Raw genomic sequence first — 16,514 nt, forward strand, 5'->3', positions numbered from 1 at the left:
TGTGTTTTGCTTTTGTTTTCCTGATTTGTATTTTAAATTGACAGTTTATGTTAACAACATGGAATACTTGATACAGCTGTCTTGAAACATGATTTTTTGTACAGTATTAAAATAAAGAAATTTTTTTTTTTGGAAATAGGCTCATTTGACAAGTCCCTTTAAACAGATATCTTTACCACAGGTAAATATACTCAGCCAATCTCTGGATATGCTGGGGGCACTATTATTCACTCATTCATTCATTTTCTTCTCTGCTTAGTCCCTTTAATAATCTGGAGTCGCCACAGTGGAATAAACCGCAAATTTATCCAGCATATGTTTTACGCAGCGGATGCCCTTCACGACCCATGACTTGGAAACATCCATACACACTCATTCACTATGGACAATTTAGCTTACCCAATTCACCTATACCACATCTTTGGATTTGTAGGGGAAACCGGAGCACCTGGAGGAAGCCCATGCGAACATGGACAGAACAGGCAAACTCCACACAGAAATGCCAACTGACCCAGCCGAGGCTTAAACCAGCGACCCTCTTGCTGTGAGGCAATCGTTCTACACACTGCGCCACCATGACACCCGGGGGCACTATTAGCTAAGCGTAAAACATTGAATAGAATTAGACTATTAGCATCTCACTTTAAAAGATTTTTAAAAAAATATTTTTCCTTTTTAAATGGATAGTTCACCCAAAAAAAGGAAAACTGTCATCATTTACTCAACCTTTACCAGTTGAACACTCATTTCTTTGCCTATATACTTTTATTAAAATTTTGATAGGGTGGGTAATAGTACACCACCTTTTTTTAGGACTACACCTCCGCCAACTGCAGCAATATTTGTAAAAGTGTAGAGTGTCCTCTGCTTGTTGCTGTATGTGGGCGGAGTAATACAAAAGTGTGAAGGGTGAAGAGGCTGGACGAGTGCTTTTATTTGAAGAATAATACAACGCTATAAGCCAATCAGATTTAAGAACCAGACAGAACTGTTGTGTATGTAAATACACACACACACATTCACTTTCTCTCCTTTAAATGTTGCTTTCATGAAAGAAAACATATAATGCAACTGTCACAGTTTGGCTGTAACCATGTTCATAACACAGAAGGGTGATGTAAATGTTATGTTAATAAATTTATCCACCATGCCTCAAAATTTGAGGGAAAAAAAATCAAAAAGTGCAGTGGACTGATGGGTTGACACTTCATCCATCAATAGTGCCATATTGACATCAATCTGTACACACACACTCACACATGTTCGAATATGCCATTTATGGGGCCACAAATCATATAGGCATAATGTATTTTATGCTGTAAAAATGCTTATTAAGTTGATTTACTGTAACTCTACCCTTAAAACCAACCTTACAGGAAGCCTGTGGCAACATTTGAATGAAAAAATGTTGTTAAGTAGGATTTTTAAGTAATATAAATGATGAGGACAAAAGCCATGTCCTCATATAGCCTACCACATCAACATTGTAACACTGTCATACCATGTCATTAAACACATTTGTGTTTTCATATACACACACACCCACAGAGAGAGACAGAGAGAAAAAGAGAGAGCGACAGAGAGCAAATGACTCCACAAAAGCTGACACAGTAATAGCAATTTACATCCTCAAATTGAATAAAAACACCTGCTTAATGAATGAATCCTTAATGAATACATTAAAATGAAAGGAAACATAATAAATCAATAATAACACATCAACATTTAGTGAAAAGCACTTTTAAGTTAAAAACATGCGTGCCACTGTAAACGGTAGTTCGTAACCTGAGGAATAATGTCAGGGCGCATTCCTCTGGCTCACATACCCTGCATGTTATGCATTAAAGACTTTCGGGAAGCTCGACTAGTTTGTACAGTAAGTAGCCAAGTGAACCAACGTGACACAAATGACATAACACTCACTGTTGGCACAGCCGCTGTTCACTTTACGGAAGATGGATTATGTCTTCCCTTTCACTCGGTGGTTTTGACGAATGAAGGTGAGACATTTAACGCTGTTTTATAGTTATTAAATACCGTGATGTATGTCTGATTGTTTGGTTGGTTTCCACATCATTTTAATTTTCCATTAGACTCAGACTCATATTTTAGCACAGACGCACTAGAGCAAAGTTTACACAGTGGTTAGGATCCACCCATATTATTGTAAACATATAGTGTGTATGTGTGTGTGTATATATATATATATATATATATATATATATATATATATATATATATATATTTTTTTTTTTTTTTTTATTTACAGGTTCTGCTGGTTGCAATTTCCGAATTTTCATTACCAATCTTAAGCCAATTGCAATCGTTTTGTTTTTAATTCAATTCCGAATTTCCGCAACCATTGCAGAGCCGGGGGGATCAGGGTGAGTGCTCCAGCTTGGCCCCACCCTGATCCCTATGCCTAAACAGTTTTATTGTTTTTTATCCTCATCTGTGAAGTTCTAACATTATTAATAGTCTACATATAATACATTTTAATGGAAAATTGTCAAGTTTGCACTACTTGTACCATTTTTTGTACATTTGAATCTATAAAAATGGTCGCATACTATTTCTTTAAACCTTTCCTCAAACCGAAATCTTTCGTCACTTCTATAAACAGTAACCTAAAGCCCATTTTCTCTGATCCCATTGGCTATTCCAGTAATTTTGACAGTGATGAGCGCTGTTAAACCTCATTAAAAATATTAGGACTGCATTCTATAGGCTATATATGACTCATTCCAGGATTGCAGGTACATTTCAGTCATTTTCCATTCATTTTCCTTGAAATCCAATGACAGACAATGTACAATTTACAGCGAGCTAAAATGGTTTAATGTAATTTAACATGTAAATTAAAATGTAACTGGAACATGCGATGTTACTAAATGTTATTTAACTTAGGCTATTGTTAAACTTTCTATAACTACTAACAGAGTTGACATTTTCCACCATATTGTGTTTGAGATGCAGAATACATTTGAATAGAAAACTGTCAAGTTGCACTACTTGCACTACTTTTGTACATTTGACATTTGCATCTATATACCCGGTCAAAACATTTGCACCAATAAAAATGGTCAAATACTATTTCTTTAAACCTTTCCTCAAATCGAAATCTCACTTCACTTCTTTAAACAGTAACCTAAAGCCCATTTCCTCTAATCCTATTGGCTATGCCAGTAGTTTTAAAAGTGACGAGCGCTGTTAAACATCTTTTCAGATATCAAGATTCCATTCTATAGGCTATATATGACTCCAGAATTGGTCATTTTCCATTAATTTTCCTTAAAATCTAATGACAGACAACAATGTATAATTTACAGCAAACTAAAAATGCTTTAATTTAACATGTAAATTAAAATGTAACTGAAACATTTGATGTTACTAAATGTTGTTTAATTTAGACTATTGTTAAACGTGTCGGATATCATTGTAAACAATTAAACACATGATTTACTGTTGTTTTTGTAGTGACTCTGTCTCTGAAATGGGCCATTACTACTACACCTGTCCATGTATCGTCTGGTTCTTGTCTGAAGAAGACAAGAATGCCATCGACATAAATAATGAAATCAAACGAATCCTTCAGGAGCAGAAGAAACAACAAAGAAAAGAAATTAAGGTGCTTTTATTAGGTGAGTTCAATAGCTATTTCTTTAAAACTTGCATAGACATGGAAGTTATCAAATTGTTAAAAAGAAAAGGAATAAAACTCTTTAAATTTAGTCAGAGCATTAAATGTTTTGTCAGTTAATGTAATTTTTGGATTTGTCACATTTTGAGGAAACATTCCTGATCGTTTAAGAGCTGATTAAACATTTGGTTCTCAAAACTAACTTCACTTTTCTGGTTGAGGTCATTTCAATGGATGTGACTGAAGTTCCTCTTTATGAAATGTTTTTTTATTAAGTGTACCTGTGTTTCCATGTCAATTGATTCAATACTGAATTATATTTGAAAGTCATACATTTCCAGTGCTTTTTTATGATTCTACATCACAATAAGAACTATTGCAGATCAATATTAAACTAGATTATTAAAGTTCGTCGAGACAAACGTTGAGGCTGGCTTGTGAAAGCCTGTTGGTAATAGTTTATTTAGTTTAAAACTGTTTTAAAAAGTATGAAAACATAGATAGATAGATAGATAGATAGATAGATAGATAGATAGATAGATAGATAGATAGATAGATAGATAGATAGATAGATAGATAGATAGATAGATAGATAGATAGAACGATTAGCATGATTCTAGCATGAATAAGCATGTTATTAGCATGATTATAGCATGAACTAGCATGTTACTAGCATGATTCTAGCATGTTACTAGCATGATTCTAGCATGAATAAGCATGTTATTAGCATGATTCTAGCAAGAATTAGCATGATTCTAGCATGAATTAGCATGTTTTTAACATGATTATAGCATTAATTAGCATGTTACTAGCATGATTCTAGCATGAATTAGCATATTTCTAGCATGTTTCTAGTATGAATTAGCATGATTCTAGCATGAATTAGTATGTTACTAGCATGATTCTAGCATGAATTAGCATGTTACTGGCATGATTCTAGCATAAATCAGCATCTTACTAGCATGATTCTAGCATGAATTAGCATGTTACTAGCATGATTCTAGTATGAATTAGCATGTTATTAGCATGACAGATAGAGGTGGATGGATGGATGGATGGATGGATGGATAAAGTGGTGTTCTATAGATTTTCCTTAATGTTTAGTAAGCATTTCTAGCATGTTAACATACTTAGCTATACATTATTAGCATGATGCTAGTCACTGCTAGCATGTGAACCATGCAGGATTTATGGTGCGCTAGCATTAGTCAAACAAGCCAACCCTGCTTCTCTACGATGTTCTGATGCTGAGATATAGCTGCTGTTATATCGTTGCTAGGTTAGTCTGTTTTGTGGCTATTAAGTTGATTGACAGCTTAGACTGATGATGTATCAAAGCTTCTTGCCAGTATGTACAGTTAAAAACAACCCCTATGTCTCTACAACACTGCAGCACAACGATATCAATCTGGGCCTCTATAATGGCAGTCTATGGGACAGTTGCTAGGGTGCAGTATCCTGGTTGTTATGGTGTGGCTAGAAAGTTAAAAGGCCATCAGTGATTGGCTGCTGCCTAGACTGAGTTAAATGAGCTCAGCCATTAGTCTGTAGGACAGTCTGATGCAGAGTTATGAGCTCACAAAATTTGATCCAATGTAAAGTCAATGACAGTCTTTTGTAGTGGAAGTCTATGGGACAGTTTTTAGGGTCCCAAAAGTGGTTGCTAGGGCGTGGCCAGAAAGTTAAAAGCTCATCAGTTATTGGCAGTTAGGTAGTCTGAGTTAAATGAGCCCAGTTAGAAGTCTGTGTGACAGTCTGATGCAGAGTTATGAGCTCACAAAGTTTGACTCAATGTTAAGTCTATGGGATTTTTCCGGCGGTCCCGGGATGTTTTTCGGAAAACCGATAGTCGGATCGGTCAGAAAAGATATAGCAACCCGAGTCAGACCAGTTTGGAGGTCTGGTGTGAGTTTGGTGGTCATAGCTCGAAAGCTCTAGGAGGAGATGCGTTTTGTTTTTTTAGTCTCAGAAGAAAAATAGGATAACAGTAGTCTGGCTTGCTACACAAGCCAGCCTAATAACTAGACATTTTGGATATAGGACACTTATCGGCACTTTGAGAGTCAATAAATAAATGATTAACATTCATGTAATACAAAATAAAAATACACAAGGCTCCTAAAGATATATTGACCACATTTGAAGCGAAACAATCCGTCTACAAGAAACTGAATATTAATGTCATTCTATTTGATTTTTTTTTCAGTTATTAAAAAGAAAAAAAAAACATAAATGTGAATTACTGTAGGTGTGTTTCCATCTAGTTGTTAGAGTAGCTGACTGTATGGTAACCTATAACCAACAGTAAACAAGGCAATCATGATGGATTCACGTTTGTGTAATGTTCGATTTGTGGAATGTTCGATGTTTGCCTCTTCAGTTGTTACAGTACATCATGTACTAAGAATGGTGGAAAATGAAGAGTTGTTGTTTTCTAAGCCAGAATAAGAGTATAGTTGCAAGCCGGCTTAAAAAATAGCACATTTTTATTTTCTATTGATTTTAGTACATTATGCAACTACAGAAAAGTCAAGCTTTAAATAGGAAAATTTAAATAGAAAAAACGTTTTTGAGAGAGATGCTAATGGTCTAATCTGATTTAATGATTTATGCTAAGCTAAAAGTGCTCTTTTCAGACCATAGATATTTACATTAGATGTCCCTTACGCTGTTGTTGTCTATTGGATGGAATGCGTCAATAGAGCCGCCATTTTAGTACAGGGTAAAGCTCCTTTGAAATGAATGTGGAACAAAGGTGCAGTGGAAGACTGTCCATCCTATATATATATATATATATATATATATATATATATATATATATATATATATATATATATATATATATATATATATATATATATATATATATATATATATAGATGTATGTATGATTGGGAGTATTCCCGGTGGTCAGTATGCAAATGTTTTTTTATTATGAAAATTATAATTTTACATAACTTTTCTACATCAATGGATGAGTGACCGTACGGGCATTGCCCACAAAGAGCATGTGTTTGTATGCATGGAAATGTATTATCCTCCCTCCCTGTTAAATCTGATCTAATTTGATGAAAGTATGCACATTGAGGCGCAGACACATGTTATCAGGCACCATTATAAGTGACCTCAAAAACTAGCCGTTTCTTCACTTAGCCGACAATAATACAAGTTTCTGGCACCGCAGAATTTCATATTTCATTTACATTGTTGCTGATTATATTCAACAAATTTAGCATAAGCCTAAAAGTTAGTGCAAGTTGGTGCTACTTTGCCTTATGGTCAGTGCAGTAAGTGACTATTATCATCAATAAAGTTAGCACAAAACTTCGTAACTTACAAAATCGTAAAAAAACAAATCTTACTTATGAAATGTTATGCCTTTATGATTTGTTTTCTTTGTTTGCGCATTACTACACCCATACGCAGCGCAAAAGTCAAGCATCTTCACATTGGCTTTAGTCTTGACTAGTGCGGTTGAATGACATTTGTCATGGGAGCACTGTACAAATGTGGTGGCAATATTGACGCATGCTCAGGGTCCGTATGCAATATCTAGTGTGTATTTCTATGCTTTCAGACATGACGATTGGCTAAATAGATTTAAAAAAATGATGAAACTCAACTCTATAAGAGTATTTTTATAAGAAAGTGTAATGTAAACCCATTTTCAATATCCTAAACCACTTCAACTCAACAGGTTTGGTGTTTTCATCAATACTGTCTCAAGCAAAACTTTAAAGTGCACATTAACACAGTGTGGTGGTGGAAACCTCAAAATCATCAGCCACTAGTATGACTTTGTACTGTCTGTATGTTTTTAAGACTTTGAAATCGCAGGTTGCCATTTATTTTCTTATTATGAATCAACAAGGACCTAGTTAAAGCAGTGTAAAGTGACTTTTTGTTTTCATTTAGGCTCCGGAGAAAGCGGAAAGACAACTTTTCTGAAGCAGATGAGAATCATTCATGGACAGGGCTTCTCAGATGACGAGAGGCGTGTCTTCACCAAACTGGTGTACCAGAACATCTTCCAGTCTATGCAAGCAATGACAGAAGCCATGAGCGAGCTAAAGATTTCTTACGCCAATCCACAGAGCGAGGTGATTAGATAAATGAAAAAGATGAAAGATATCTCGTTCTGTACTGTACTGTCAGTCTCATTAGGTCTGTATTATCAGGTTTATGCAACGTGGTTCCAGGATCAAGACCCACATAAGATAACAGAGTTGCAAAGAAGTTACGTAGAGGCTATTCGTCATCTATGGGGAGACAAAGGTATTAAGTGTTGCTACAGTCGGCGCAGAGAGTATCAGCTACTAGACTCAACTAAATAGTAAGTGTGTTTAGCAGTTCCTGTCAACTCCTGTACCTTTGTCTACTTTCCTGATGCTGTAACATCACTTCATTATAAATGTTATGAAAATAAGGTCTTCATATGCAATTTTATACCAATTTATGTGTTTTTTAAAGCTTCCTTAGTAACTTGGACCGCATCGCAGCTGATATCTATGTCCCTACAACTCAAGATATTCTTCAGGTCCGATTCCCCACTAGCGGCATCACAGATCATAGCTTCAATTTCGAGAAGATGATTCTCAGGTAAGGTGATGAACAACAAACACCAATAATATCAGTAAATCATGCTGACAGAAAGAAACAATTCACACAAGCACCTATTTTCTGTGGAACATTAAACTAAGATATTTAGGTCCTCCTTGGTGATTCATATATAAACTCAAACTAGAAAAGGTTGGGACAGTATGGAAAACGTAAGGAAAGTGATTTCTAAATTTACTTTGACTTTTATTTCATTGCAGACAATACAACAAACATTATTTAATGTGTTCCTCTGTCATGATTACCAGCGATCTAACCACCAGAGGTCGCTGGTAAACACTCACATTCACATGGACTACATCTAATGAACTACAAATTCAGCCACACACACACACCTGCTCCAAGTCTCCACTGATTGGACTCCCACAGCTGATGCTGCTTCTGGACTAATCACACACACTACTTTAGCAGCACACACACTCACTTCCTGGCCGAGTCTTGTTAACCTGTAAAGTGACAATTCAACGCGGTTTCCTTAGTCTTGTTTCTCAGTGTTTTGACCCTTGCCAAGTTTGTCTGTTTGTCCATGTTCACTGCCTGCCTTCTGACCTCTCGCCTGTTATAGTGACTACGATTCTGGATTTGCCTTTATTCATCTGTTTGCACCTGTGTTGACCCTTGCTTGCCTGACTACCGAATAAACCTGCACTTGGATCCTAACGTTGTCTCTGTCATCCACGTGTTACATCCTCATGTTTTTTATTATTTTTTTATTGTTTTTTATTGTTTGTTTTCCAAAATAAATATTTCAATTCCAATTTTTGTTCTTGCAAAATTAAAAAGGAATTTAGGGTTAGTAATCAGGTAACAGGTCAACGGGTGATTGTAATTATGATTTGGTATAAAAGCAGCATCCAAGAAAGGTCTAGTCCTTTAGGAGCAGAGACAGGCTGAGGATCACCAGTTAGCCAACTAATACTATATGTGAGAAAATTATTGAAATGTTTAAAAACAATGTTCCTCAAACAAAGACTGGAAGAAATTTGGATATTTCACCTTCAACAGTGCATAACATTATTAAAAGATTCAGGAAGCTGGAGGAATTTCAGTGCATAAAGGACAAGGGGGCAAGCCTAAGCTGAACTACCGTGATCTCTGATCCCTCAGGCAGCACTGAATCAAGAATTGTCATTCATCTATAAGCAATAACACCACATGAGCTCAGGATTACTTTGGCAAACCTTTGTCAAGTACCACAATACATAGTTACATCCACAAATGCCAGTTAAAACTGCACTGTGCCAAAAGGAAGCCCTATGTTAACAGTGTCCAGAAGTGCCGTCAACTTCTCTGGGGTTGAAGGTGTCTGGGATGGATTGTGGTTTTGGAATGTGGTTTTTTGGGTCAGGTATGGAGAAATGGATGCTGTGTGCTCCAGACCAAAGAAAAAAAAAAGGATCATCCAGACTGTTACCAGCAACAAGTCCAAACGCCAGGGGCTGTCATGGTATGGGAATGTGTCAGTGGTAACTTTCACTTCTGTGATGGCACCATTAATGCTGAAAAATACATAGAAATTTTGGAGCCAACAAGACAACAAGATGTCAACAAGACAATGCAAAACCACATTCTGCACACATTACAAAGTCCTGGCTGCAGAGGAAGAGGATACAGGTACTTGACTGGCCTGTTTACAGTCCCGATCTGTTATTTAATAGAGAAAATGCGACAATGAAGACCCTGTACTGTTGCCCACCTTAAGACTTGTTTGCAGGAAGAATGGGACAAAATTACACCTGAAATACTCACTTGGTCACTTCAGTTCCTAAACGTTTTTTAAGAGTTGTGAAAAGGAATGGCAACATTACAGTGTAAATGCTTTACTGCTCCAACTTTTTTTGAAATGTGTTGCAAAAACCAAATTTGGAATATGTGTTTATTTAAAAAAAAACATGAGGAACACATTAAATCATGTTTGTTGTATTGTCTGCAAAATAATATAAGTCAAAGTAAATTTAGAAATTACTGCATTCTTTTTTATTTGCGTTTTCCATACTGCCCCAACTTCTTTTGATTTGGGGTTGTAATGCAAGTCAATAGCCCCTTTTACACATACAGACCTTTCTGGAAAATTACCGTCAATTATCCGGAAAGATCTGTATGTGTGAACAGGCCCTTTTTAAAAATACCGGTCAATTCGTTTCAGCTATTTTCTGGAAAGAGAAGTTGTAACATTACCGGTAATTTGCTAGGAATGCTGCGCTGTGTGAATGCAGAAGATTGCATTCACGTCTAGAACACGCTGACGTGAGACGTCTACTTTAGCCAATCAGAACACTCAGACGCATTCACATCCGCACTGTTTATAAAATTAAAAGCCTTTGGATATTTTTCCAGACACATTTAGCTGCTAGAAGTTAGTCAGATATCGTTTCTATGTTCCTCCTTAATGCAAACTGTGTAAAAAAACAATTATCGATAACATGCTAATGATAAACCGTTGTTTGTTTACCTTCAAGCTCTGCTGGAATGAGCGCCAACACACACACACATATTCTGTACATCTCGACATCTGAAAGTGTTCCTCCATATGTTTTCATATAAGTTATTCACAATAACTTACTTATCCATCCATAGAATGTGTAATGTAGTCAAATGTGTAAACATTTAGCTGCAGATCGCGTTTCTGCCTTTGGATGTGTCACTAAGCAGCTGCATGAATGCTAAGCTTCAAATTAAAAAGAAACCAGCAAGAAAAGGCAGACCCCTTATGTTTAGTAATACAAGCGCAGCCGTTTAGAGGTCATTTCTGGTTAATGATGCCATAATTTACCGGTATTATGGAATGGACGAATGGTCGATTCCGCAAAAATTTCGGAATGTCCGTGCCTGTGTGAACACCTTTATTATGAATTTACCGGTAAAGTCGTACCAGAAGTTTTACAGATATTTACCGGTATCACTGTGTAAAAGGGGCTAATGTCTACCAGTGCTTTGAGAGTCAAAAAAACTCATATAGGCAATACAAATCTTATACATTTAGCACCAGATGAAACACAGAGGTCTTGCTATTCAATACAATCAGCTTTGAACATTAACTTTCATAAACATCAATGGGCTGAATGTCCAAAGTCTGTTTGTCACACAATGGCAGGGAACAGGAGCAGAGAGGATCAATTTGCAGCCAAAAAAAAAACATAATCCAGCCAACCAGGGAACAAGAATAAAAAATCCAAACCTTCAGCCTATGCAAAGAAAAGACCCGATAAAGAACTTCACGACAGTTAGAAAAGTGAAATCTTTACTCTCAAAAAAATCTTCGGAACCATTGGGTTAAAAAGTGTCATTTAAATTGAACTGAAAAAAATTAACCCAACATTAGATTTACCCATCTTTGTACCAATGTTGTATGAAAGCCTTACATTCTTGAGAGTGTGTAGAGTATGAAATATGACTAGTGTGATTGGAATCCAGACATACTGCATCCGCCATGTTGTTGTTATCACATGACCTACCAGCATCAGACGCTTCACTTCACTTTTATTCATGACGTTATCTTAGATCATTACAAATCACAGGACGGCCTTTGAAAAGAGTAGGAATGTGAGATCATGGCCAAATTTGCCTTCATGGCCTTCATCATGGCCTCCCAACATCTACCAGTTGGCTTCATCTTTATACATTTTACAAAAACTACAAGAATTCTTATCTGGTAAAGATACCATCACGCGTATTAATTAATGTTGTGTTTAATAGACGTCTAATAGCGTGTCTAAAACAAGGCTAGATTTGGGCGGTGAGTAAATACCTAATAGACGTCTAGGAATAGCCCAAAACTAGACTAGTCATCAAACACACAGATTGGACAGACTTCACGTGTAGTCATTCATTCATGTGTATTTGATGATTAGTCAAGTTTTGTTACAAGTTATTACAAGTTCCAAACTTGTTTGAGTTTTTTTCTAGGAAACCTCTAAAGAGCAGGTTTCAAACTCAGTTTCTGGAGGGCCGCAGCTCTGCACAGTTTTGTTCCAACCCTAATTAAACACAGGCTTGTTTGAAATCTGCAGGTACTGTAAGTGTGGAGGACCAGGGTTGGAACTAAACTGTGCAGAGCTGCGATCCCTCCAGAAACTAAGTTTGACACCCCTAAAAGATAGAGAGAAGAATTTAAAAAAAATAGTCACTAGCTATACATCCATCTAAAGATGTGAATCAAATGTATGCGCATAACTGGTATTGCATAAAAGACGTTCGAATAAAGCAGCGTTTCCATCAAATGAGTCAAAAAGAACAAAATGGTCACTTCCTGATTAACTGGTGCCAAATATCAAAAGTAAAAACTGAATTTGCAGAGGTAGAAGAAGCTGCGTGAGTCTTTTCTTTATTTAATAAATGACTTGCACCTCATAGGACCGTATGCCAACACGCAATGAACATGTGGTGGCGTTTGAAGGCGTCAGACACAGAGCACAGATGCTCTTGGCAATTCTGGAGGTAATTAATAATATAATAACGCTAACACTGGCATTTTAGAATGACCAAAGCAACATTTCAGATGTTTTACAATGTGCTCAGCCTGCTGATTTATCCATTCACACACACTTTTATCCTCACATTATCTATTATAAAAAAACCACATGACTTTTTTAATGCACATTCTGGAATTTGTTCAGTGAAAGTGTTTTCATTGCAGTTTATGCGAATCTTTTCTTATCTAATAAAACGTTTATCCTAGTCAGTTATGCTCATGTTTTTTAAGCGCATTTCAAAAATGTATGTCCGTCATGGCGTTTCCATCAACTGTTTTTTAAGTGCATAAAAATAGGTGGATGGAAACGTAGCTATTGACATCCATGGTATTTTTTGTTCCTAGGATGTCAATAGCTGCTTTTTCCCAACATTCTTCAGAATATCTTCTTTTGTGTTCAACAGAAGAAAGAATTTCATAGAAGTTTACAGCCATTAAGTGTGAGGAAATGGTGAGGAAATTTTAATTTTAGTGTGAACTGTCCCTTTAAAAGTAGAGAAAAAGAAATTGAGGTCTAAGATTGCATACATATTTATAAGACAAGTAAAACAGCGCGATTAAAAAGCACATGCATTTACACTGGCATCTGACAGAGAGTTTGTGTCAGTAATCTAGAACAATGGCACAACCAACCACAGACCGAACAGAGAAGCGGATAAAAACTCAACTCTTTTCAGGATTGTAGATGTCGGTGGTCAGCGAGGACAGAGAAAAAAGTGGATCCATTGCTTTGAGAATGTGACGTCACTCATATTTGTAGCCTCCCTCAGTGAATATGACCAGTGTCTGGAGGAGAATAACAAGGATGTATGTTTCTATATCTTTCCCATCATACTGTATATCTCCTTCCCTTCATGTGTAATATTGATAAACTTATTTTCTTCGTTTGCTCTTCTTCTCTTTCTCTCCAGAACCGCATGCAGGAGAGTTTATCTTTGTTCTACACGACCATACACTCAAAGTGGTTTGCTTATTCCTCCGTCATCCTTTTTTTGAACAAAATTGACATCCTAGAAGAGAAGATTCAGTTTTCAAATCTGAAGTCATACTTTCCGGAATTTAAAGGTAGTTTTGGTGCACATTAAACGAAGTGAAATACAAAATGATTACGTTTTCTGTTCCTGATTCACTCTTTCTTGCTTTTCCTCTATGGTTTTTGGCGCCACCTCCAGGAAAACATCGGAATAGTCACGACGCCATTCAGTTCATCAAAGAATTATATACCCACAACACGTATTCCTCTGAGACAAAGAGCTCCAAAAATGTCTACTTCCACTGTACCTGCGCCACGGACACAAGTAACATCCGGAGCGTCTTCTCTGACGTGAAAGACATTCTCCTCCTCCAGGCCTTACAGGACTTTGAGATGGCATAGTGAGGCACATTTACGCTACTTGGAATTACACTGCATTGATTTTAATGCCAATCCACTGTGCATTTAAAAACACTTTATTTAATATGAACCAAAATGCTGGGTTAGTTAGCTTGATAAATTATCTATATTTATGTGCTAAACTTAGTTTATTGAGATTTGTAATGAACTTCATTGATAACAGTTTTGGTGGTTTGTTCTGAGGCTTAAGCATCAATTCAATTAATTTAATACGAAAACAAAATTCACATTTAAATTTAATATCTCAAATTAAAGAAATAGTTCTACCAAAAATGTTAAATTATGAGTATTTACTCACCCTGATGTGGATTCAACCCTTTAGAGGAGAGCGGGACATAAAGTAACACTTTTTGGTTTTGGCCAAATAATGAACGAAGTAATGGGGTTAGACAAACCATATTATTACTACCAACAACACACAAGCCTCTCCTACAAATGAGCACTAGTTGTATGATTGCCGGACATATGGTTTCTGTGCAGTATTGGCTAAAGTGCCAGGAGTAAAAATGTTACTATTTACCCCACCTGTGGGGCAAGTTCTAACAGATAGAGGGGTAGTTGTAACATGTTTAAAAAGTCAAATTTCACACAATTAATTTAAATTCAGTTAACTTTAAATAGTATATTTCCTCCGTACTTATAGTTAAATTTTTTTTATTCTACATAGCACAGCATGTTTATTTATTTATCTGTTGGACAAACACATTTGGATTTATTTGCATTATTATACAATGCATTAATTTGGATTATCATTCATTCATTTTCTTTTCGGCTTACTCCCTTTATTAATCAGGGGTTTCCACAGCGGAATGATCCGCCAATTTATCCAGCATATGTTTCACACAGCGGATGCCCTTCCAGCTGCAACCCATCACTGGGAAACATCCATACACACTCATTCACACATATACACTGCGGACAATTTAGCTTACCCAATTCATCCATACCACATGTCTTTGGACTTGTGGGGGAAACCAAAGCACCCAGAGGAAATTTGCCATGGGGAGAACATGCAAGCTCCACACAGAAATGCCAAGCCAGCCAAGGCTCAAACCAGCAGCCTTCTTGCTTTGAGGCGATCGTGATCCACTGCGCCACCGTGACACTCTTTATTGTTATTGTCAGTAATAAAATTTAATTTTTTTCCTATAAAAATATATATTCTATTAAAAACAGTTTTTATATGAAAAGTTGTCGACATTACACTCAAAATTAAAAAATTATTTTGTTTGTGTAGTTGGTGTCCAACAATGTGTGACATATGTAACACCCAGTTACAACTATATCCACAGTGTCATGTTTTCCTCAAAACTGGCTAGCAGTCACTGTTTTTTATATCTTTCAAAATGGTTCCATCTTTTAGCCTAGAAGACGGTAATCACAACAATGTAAGATTTTACATAATACTTTCACAGACTTTTTTTAAAATAAAAAAGTATTGAGTATAATAAAAATACTTTTATGCTGCAAAAATGGTGTCAATAATTGTGAGGAAGATGTCTGCTGATAGGGCTGTGCGATTTGGGGAAAATCTCTAATTGCGTTTTTTTTTTTTTTTTGACAGATTTCGATTTGATTTCTGATTAAATTCAAACTTTAAGCTGATTTTATCTTAATTCAAGCTTCAGCTCAATAATCTGTAAGCCGTGGCAACAGTTCTGTGGCAGCTCTTAAAAATGACCTGTTTTTGTTCGATGTCTGTGACAAATGCTGTTTTTCTTTGATATTAATTTGTCTATTAATGCTTCTGAAGCAGAAGACATTATCATCCCACTTGCCATTGTTTTCCTGTTTGTTTTTTTATTGTGGATGTAGTTCAAATGCGCAATTCTGATTGGGCAAAACGAAAGTGTGCTCACTCAGTTGGCTAGTTATAAAGCCCCGGTCAGATCACACTATTTCGGCACGATTTCCTGGATTTAGAGAGTCAATCGTTTCTTCTCGTGTAATGAGGCATAGTTCACGACAACCGATACCATGTCTGCAATGCCTCACAACACCATCGCAGAAAGTCTAGCACGTTTAATTTTCTGAAGCATAGCGGACTGGTTTTGAAGCACTTCAACTCAGATGCTATTGCTTATTCTTGTTAACATATATACATATATCTTTTATATTGAAGCCACTTGTGATTAACAAATCGCAATGTTTTAAATTACGATTGCAATTTGATTTCAATTAATCGCACAACCCTAGCCAACACTGTGGTGAAAACCTCAGAAGAATGCCATGTTAACCCTAAGCAAATACCTTAAAACTCTGTGTTACTTTGTTCCCCGCATTCCCCTGTGATTTTGTTTGTTTGTTTGTTTGTTTGTTTGTTTGTTTATTTATTTATTTTTCTGTTGGACAGAAAAACAATGTTTTAAAAGATATTACAAACCGGTGACCAT

The 16,514-nt window shown here is 36.2% G+C and overlaps 1 protein-coding gene across 1 annotated transcript; it reads left to right on the forward strand.

Annotated features, from left to right (window-relative positions):
• The first annotated feature begins 1,884 nt into the window (after positions 1-1,884).
• Positions 1,885-15,535, forward strand: LOC130215887 (guanine nucleotide-binding protein subunit alpha-11-like). The gene is made up of 8 exons (XM_056447748.1): positions 1,885-2,000; positions 3,478-3,641; positions 7,556-7,740; positions 7,819-7,973; positions 8,111-8,239; positions 13,406-13,535; positions 13,640-13,793; positions 13,901-15,535. Exons 2-8 carry the CDS (start codon positions 3,494-3,496, stop codon positions 14,101-14,103), a joined length of 1,104 nt encoding a protein of 367 aa, XP_056303723.1. The 5' UTR covers positions 1,885-2,000; positions 3,478-3,493; the 3' UTR covers positions 14,104-15,535.
• Positions 15,536-16,514: the final 979 nt, after the last annotated feature.

This window comes from Danio aesculapii, chromosome 22, assembly GCF_903798145.1.
Source record: "Danio aesculapii chromosome 22, fDanAes4.1, whole genome shotgun sequence".
NCBI classification, from domain to species: Eukaryota; Metazoa; Chordata; class Actinopteri; order Cypriniformes; family Danionidae; genus Danio; species Danio aesculapii.

What these genes read in the sequence shown, in the direction of transcription:
- LOC130215887 (XM_056447748.1), top strand. Translation starts at nt 3,494, where the DNA reads ATGGGCCATTACTACTACACCTGTCCATGTATCGTCTGGTTCTTGTCT. An exon ending in ACGCCAATCCACAGAGCGAG is followed by an intron (nt 7,741 to 7,818) that starts GTGATTAGATAA and finishes CTGTATTATCAG; the next exon opens with GTTTATGCAACGTGGTTCCA. An exon ending in TTCGAGAAGATGATTCTCAG is followed by an intron (nt 8,240 to 13,405) that starts GTAAGGTGATGA and finishes AACTCTTTTCAG; the next exon opens with GATTGTAGATGTCGGTGGTC.